Here is a 7372-nt window from a genome sequence, read left to right as displayed (position 1 = left end):
AAAAAGCATGGTTGGAAGTATGACTCAAGTCAAAGAGCTTCTGCCTAGCAAGCACAAAGCTTTGAGTTCAAACTCCAGTACCACAAAAGGAAGGAAGGGAGCTGGGGAGAGGGAGAAAAGGAGAAAGGGAGAAGAGGGAGAGGGAGGGGGAGAGGGAGAGGGAGAAGGAGAGGGGGAGGGGGAGAGGGAGAGGGAGAAGGAGAGGGGGAGGGAGAGGGGGGAGGAGAGGGGGAGGGGAAGAAGAGGGGGAGAGGAAACCCATGCCGCCACCTGTCTTGTTAAGTGTGAGAGGGCAGCTGGCACAGGCAGACAGGCTCCCTGTTCTCTATGGATTAACTGAGATAAATGCATGCTGCATTTTTCTGTGACTCTCCCAGACATCTCAGGAAAGTGTGCCATCCAAGGCAGTGTGCTTTTCAGAGTACCCAGGATGCCAAAGGCACGGCTAAAGAATTCTTTACCCAGAGCCCTGGTGCTTCACAAGCAAGGTGGGGGACAGAAGGGACCCCCCAGAATGATAGCTCAGTGGTGTCTGAATCCTGAGCTTTGCCCCCTTCCCTCCTCAGACTTTAGGCAGAGCCCAGGACAAAGGAGCTTCATTTATTTTTCTACTTTTGAAATTTTAATAACTTTCGTTCTGATTACAAAAGTAAGCATATTCTACACGACACTTCTTGAACAATACAGAGAAAATCGTCATTTCCTGCCCACCATGTCGCCCCTGGTAAGGACGTGGTATGGGCTGTTTCTTTATACGTGTACCTGGGAAACATTCATGTTTCAACATATACATGTTTCAACAAAATGTATATCATGCTCTGAAACTATGAAATAGTCTCCCCTTTATATCCATGTTCCTTTTTTGCTCATCTTTTAGTGTGTCCAGGGCTGCATTCATGGGTGTGAGGGCTAACATGGTTGAAGTAAAGAATATATTGGAGGGGCCGGGAGTTTGGCCTAGTGGTTAAAGTGCTTGCCTAGCATGCATGAAGACCCGGGTTCGATTCCTTGGTACCACATACATAGAAAAAAGCTGGAAGTGGTGCTGAGGCTCAAGTGGTAGAGCTCTAGCCTTGAGAAAGTCCAAGGACAGTGCTCAGGCCCTGAGCTCAAGCCCAGGACTGGAAAAAAAAAAAAAAAAAGAATATATTGGGAGAGAGGGAAAGGGGGACAAAAACATGACAAGGGTATCAGTGTGTGAGAAGTAATGCACCTACTACCTGACAAATGTAACCAACCCCTCTATCCATTACCCCAACAATAAATTTTTTTAAATATGGAAAAAAAAGAATATATTGGAATATATTTACCCAGTCCTGGGCGATTTTTTTTTTCTTTTTGTCATAGGGCTTGAACTCTGGGCCTGGGCACTGTCCCTGAGCTCTTCAGCTCTACCACTTGAGCCACAGTGTCACTTCCAGTTTTCTGGTGGTCAATTGGAGAGATGAGTCTCATTGACTTTAGTACCCGGTCTGGCTTTGAACCACGATCCTCAGACTTCAGCCTCTTGAGTAGCTAGGATTACAGGAATGAGCCACCATGCCCGGCTGATTCTCCTGTCTTTTGAGTAGTACTCTGTGATGCTTTCTCAGGAATTTCAATATCAGACAAGTAGGTATCGGGGTGAGGCTCTGCCCTGTCTTCTGCTGTGGCTTTGCAGGCTCTTCTGCTAAGCAGAGGCATTTGAGACAAGCGCCCTTCTCCTTGACTCTCTCAGCATCACACCCTGGCAAAGGCAGGGATTACTGTCTCATAACTCCAGGTGTGTGTGGGGAAGGACGTGTGTGGGGAAGGATGTACTTATCTGCATACAAACTCAGAACGGGAATGGGCCCCTTGTTCCTTTTGGGGGAGGTAGGGACTATAATATCCATGCATTAGAGACTATAAACTCTGCTAATCTAAGTTATACCATTTTGCATTTTTCGATATAGTTCCAGTCCCCGACTTTTTTTGCTTTGCTTTGCTTTGCTTTGCTTTGCGCGCGCGTGCGTGCGTGTGTGTGTGTGTGTGTGTGTGTGTGTGTGTGCTTTACTGTTTTGTTTTTTTGTTGTTGTTGTGCCCTTTTGGGACTGGGAATCGAACCCAGGATGTTGCACTTGCTAGGCAAGCGCTTTGCCACTGAGCTACATCCTAGCCTTCCTGATTTTCTTTTCTCATTGCTGGGGATCAAACTAGAGGATTTGCCCATGCTAGGCAAATGTTCTACTGCGGAGTTGCATCCCCACCTTTTGGGTTCCTCAAAATCCTTCTGCTTGCCATTCTCTGAGTCTTCATCCCGGCTTTGGCTGGAGGAGTCATCCAAGAGTTCTTTGACTGCTTGGAGTGGTGTTGGCGTGTTCGTATGTTGTACACAATCTTGAGACTTTTAACACGCACGCATGCGCTGGTAGAATGTGCAGTCCTGACTTGGACCCTCTAAAGACAAGCAGCTGAAGTTGCTATCTTTCTGGAGCCAGCCAATGTTCTTGCAGACCAAAGACACCTTATTATCATTTGAATACTTTTGTCTCCTCCCAAATTCCTGTTATGAACCTAATCCCCAATGCCACAGTGTTGGAGGTAGAGTTTCTAAGGAGGTGTTTGGATTAATCCAATTATAAAAAGGATTTTGTAAGAGGCAGGGTGCTGGTAGCTCATATCTGTAATCCTAGATATTCAAGAGGCTCAGATGAGTTCAAGTCCAGCCTGGGCACATAACTCTGTGAGACACTTATTGCCAATTAACCAGAAAAAAAGTTGGAAGTGGAGCTGTGGTACATGTGGTAGAATGCCAGCCTTAAATGAAAAAGCCAAGCACAAGTGAAAGGACCTGAGTTCAATTCCCAGGAGTGACATGAAAGAGGACGGTGGATGTTTTGTCTCTTCTGTCCTTCCTCCTGGCATCCTTTATGGCTTTCCTTATAGAAAACCAGCATCAAAGCTCTGAATGGAAGCAGAGCAACTGGCCAAATCCGCTGGTGCCTTGATCTAGGGCTCCCCAACTTTCAGAATTCTGGGAAATAAGTTTCACTACAAAGTACCCAGTGCATGATATTTTGTTATAGCCGCACACATGGACTAAGACACTCCTCCTTACTACCAAGTTCATATACGAATTCTCTAGATGGGGTTCGCAAAAGAGGCCATATCCTTTTCACCTACTTGCTTTTCAAAAAATCAAAGCTCCACCTTCTCCCTCTCCGCCAGGGACACCACTTGCTCTTATGTGAAGTTAGGCGGGGCCAGCGCTCACCTTCACAATGACCACCTTCTCCCCCCCTTCTTCCCCTAGCTATGGGCTTTATGGCCTCCAGTCCAGTGAGAAGGATTAGAAGAAAATGGGCCCTTCATCCTGAGAAACACCATTAGAATTAAGTCAATTACTGAGCTGGGTGCAGCAGAGGGGAATTTTGCAAAACATAAATTTTGTAAAAATACAAAATTTTGTTCTGTTTTGTTTTTTTTTTTTGCTAGTCCTGGGCCTTGAACTCAGGGCCTGAGCCACTGTCCTTTGGCTTTCTCAAGCCTAGAGCTCTACCACTTGAGCCACTGCACCATTTACGGCTTTTTTCTGTGTATGTGGTACCGAGAAATCGAACCCGGGTCTTCATGCATGCTAGGCAAGCACACTACCACTAGGCCATGCTCCTGGCCTCCAAAATACAAAATTTTGTAAAAATTTTATTCGTGTCTGTGGAAGAAGCAGAGTCAGGTTCAGCTTAGGAGAGGAAAATGGAATGTGGAAAGTGAGAAGAAAATCCTTGTCAGGAGAGTGCCAGTAATACTGTCTGCCTCCCCTCCACACTCACCTCTCACAGGTAAGTATGGGCAGGCTCAGAGAGCTTAGTGGGCCTGTGGTCTCCAAGTCATGGTATCTCTAACTGGATGACTCCATGGTTCTGTGATGTCACCAAAAGGAGAAGAATGGGGAGCTGGGCTCAGTTCCATCCGCTCCGATTTCTCTGTCCTCTGAATTCTGATAGTTTTTGGGGTGAGGGGAGGTGAGCTGAGGGACCAATGTGATCCAGCTCAGTCTCCCCTCAGGCCACCTGAGCCCCACCACATTGATGGAGAGAAATTAGCCAGTGAGAGTCATTTCTGCCAAAAGCAGAGCATCTTTTATGAAGCTCAACCATGAAAAACAGCTTTTTATTCTTCTGCTTCTAGAAACTTAAAGAACAAGAGAACTCATTCAAACTGAGCTGGAAAAAAAATGTTTGAACAACCTGTGATCATGAGAATGGACCAGTCTTCTAAAACGAATCCTATGAGTTTTGAAACTACCGCAATCACTTTCTTCGTCATCCTTCTAATTTGCTTCATTTGCATCCTCCTTCTATTGGTGGTTTTTTTATACAAATGGTATAAATCCATATTGATAAATTGGGATCAGATTTCATGTCTAGATCATGTATGAAACAGTTTAAAATAGAGCAAGTTAATATTTCAGCTATCTGGTTTTTCCTTGTCATGGTTCTAGAAATGCTAATTTCCTGCTTAAACGTGAACGTCTCACATCACATGTTAAACTTAAGACTATCCTCTGTGTGTGTGTGTGTGTACTGGTTCTGGGAGTTTGAATTCAGGGCCTAGGCACTGTCACTGGGCTTTTTTGTTCAAGGTACTAGGGTTCTACCACGTGAGCTACAACTCCATTTTCGGCTTTTGTGGTAATTAATTGGGGATAAGTGTTTCACCACAGGTTTTCCTGCCCAGGCTGACTTTGAACTGAAACCCTCAGAGCTTATGTAGCTTCCTGAGTAGCTTCCTAGAATTACAGGAAGGAACCACAGGCACCTGACATGATTTTCTTGTTTGTTTTCAGTTTTCAAGGCAAGAAAAGAGAGAAAAAAAAGTCAACTTGTGTAAATACAAATGGAGGTGAAGATTGTTTAACTGCTAATGAGGAGACAAACAATCAAGGAGAGCAAGAAAAGTAAGTATATGAGGTTGTGGCGGGTGATATTACTGATGAAGGTGCTTAAAATTTTAAAACGGTGTTTATTTTTTTCTATTTTTTTCAGTACTATGGACTAAATTGGGGGCCTCATTTGCTAAGCTAGTGCTCTATCACTTGAACTATTCCCCCAGTCATTTTGCTTTTAGTTTGATTTTTCAGATAGAGTCTTACTCTGTTTCCCCTAGCTGGCCTCAAGCCAGCATCCTCCTGTTATCTCCCCGATATCTGAGATTACAGATGTTAGCTGCTATGCCTGGTCTATTGATTGATTTTTTTCTAGGATCCCCATTCAAGCCATAAACTTGAATGCACCACCAAGGCCTAGCATTCTTGTCCAGAGGCGGAGTAAAGAAGTGTTGGCCACGTCTGTAGAAGAGGAGAACAAAATGAAAGAGAAACAAGAGCCTGAGAATGCTGGAGAAAATGATCAGCAGGTGCTATATTTCATTCATTCTCGAGTTTCATATTAATATTTGACTTAGAAGAGGGAAAGCAGTTTAGCTGGGTATCAGGGCTATGTGGCCTGTCACTTCACTCTGTGCCTGACATGAATCCAGTGTCCACAGGTACTTACATTTTTCTGGGCCTGTCATTTCCTGTTATCTAAGCCAGTTGCACATGCCCAGTCTAGATGCTTACTCATTTCGCATTCTTCCATTCCTGTTTTTCTTAACAGTTCTCTCTTCATGTTGTTTTTCTTAGACTTCTAGGATCTCAGAGGTGCAAAAACCTTGTAGGTCTTTCAGGGATCTATCTATCTATCTCACATTACACATGTAAACATGGGACAAGTTCATCTCTCCACTGCGGCTAATCTCAGGGCCAGCACCCATGACCCTGAACTAGTATAGTCCTTCCATAGCACCCAAACTCTGCCCGGACTGTCATGAGCTCCACCTCCAGGGTCCTAATGACAATGAAGCACGTACCCAGCATGCCCCCCACCAGTTTCACTTTGTCAGCAAAGAACAGTTGTGTCACTCTAGGCTTTGACAACTGTAGAAATGTGGCAGTAGGGGCCAGGAGTTTGGCCTAGTGGTTAAAGTGCTTGCCTAGCATGCACGAAGACCCGGGTTCGATTCCTCGGTACCACATACATAGAAAAAAGCCGGAAGTGGTGCTGAGGCTCAAGTGATAGAGCTCTAGCCTTGAGAAAGTCCAAGGACAGTGCTCAGGCCCTGAGCTCAAGCCCAGGACTGGCCAAAAAAAAAAAAAAAATGTGGCAGTGTGACCAGGCTAGATAGTGATTTTCTAAATCATTTACAAAATCATTTCCTGTTTCTTGTTCACAAGGCACACTGATCCTGTGTTTTCAGAAGCAGAGCTCATGTGCTTTTAAGCTGGTTAAGTTGTTTGTCCCCTTTCTCATGCAGGGTAAAAAAATTCAGAAAGTGCCCAGAATTATTTCTAAAACGCCTTCAGTTGTGGAACTCCAAAAAAGACCTTTAAAAGGAGTGACATTTTCTAAGGAGGTTATCGTTGTGGATCTTGGAAATGAATACCCCGAACCTCGAAGCTATCCTCGAGAACACAAAGAGAGAAAATGAAGTTCAAAACAAGGCTGAGAGCAAAGGAAGTATCACCTTGGACTAACACTGAAATGACCGAGGGTACTAAGTCATGTTGAAACAGAAAAATGATGGGAATTGATTAAGCATATATGAATAGTGTTTTACCTTTGTGCAGCAAGAAGTGAGCCATGTGCAAAAGTTTGTAAGTAAAACACTCAGAGATTGAATATACTTTAAAAAAAAAACTCAGATCTGAGTTCAGTAAATTGATTATATTAGATGTCCCTGAAACTCTCTACTCAAACACCGTCCTAAGGTGTGAATAAAGGTTCTTGTGTTTACACAGATGTCTGTTAGGTGAATTATATTCTCTAGATGCTCTGGCACAAGCATTCCTGGCCAAATAACATTACAATTACCATCATAGAAATTTCCAGTAAGTAGGGTTAGGTGTCTTGGGTAGTCCTCGTCAAACTCAGTCCTGAAATAATCTTTCTTGTACTGACAAATATATATGTGTATATATATACACAAGGGCCTGAGCTCCTTGGACTTTCTCAAGGCTAGAGCTCTACCACTTCCAGCTTTTTTCTATGTATGTGGTACCTCAGAATTGAAACCAATTCTTTGTGCATGCTAGGCATGCACTCTACCACTAGGCTAAACTCCCGGCCCCTTAACAAGTATTTTTTAAAATTGAGATTAGCTATATACATTTTACAGTCCTGTGGCATACTTATACTTAGTTAATATCACACTCACTTTTTTACTTTGTTGTTGTTGTTGTTGGGTTTGAACTCAGGGCCTGGGCACTTTCCCTCAGCTTTTCTGCTCAAGAATAGTACTCTACCACTTTGAGCCGCTTTGTTTTTCTGGTGGTTTAATCAGAGATAAAGTTGCACAGACCTTTCTGTCTGGG

The 7372-nt window shown here is 43.9% G+C and overlaps 1 protein-coding gene across 1 annotated transcript; it reads left to right on the top strand.

The window, feature by feature from the left end:
* Positions 1–3928: 3928 nt before the first annotated feature.
* Positions 3929–6796, top strand: Dema1 (DPM1 ER membrane anchor 1). Its single transcript, XM_090336147.1, has 4 exons — positions 3929–4344; positions 4808–4918; positions 5223–5376; positions 6316–6796. The coding sequence occupies exons 1-4, from the start codon at positions 4196–4198 to the stop codon at positions 6487–6489; spliced, it is 588 nt and encodes a 195-aa protein (XP_090192273.1). The 5' UTR covers positions 3929–4195; the 3' UTR covers positions 6490–6796.
* Positions 6797–7372: the final 576 nt, after the last annotated feature.

Source organism: Megascapheus bottae, chromosome 7 (assembly GCF_031878675.1).
Source record: "Megascapheus bottae isolate mThoBot1 chromosome 7, mThoBot2.hap1, whole genome shotgun sequence".
Lineage (NCBI taxonomy): Eukaryota > Metazoa > Chordata > Mammalia > Rodentia > Geomyidae > Megascapheus > Megascapheus bottae.
This window is presented reverse-complemented; position numbering and strand designations above follow the sequence as displayed.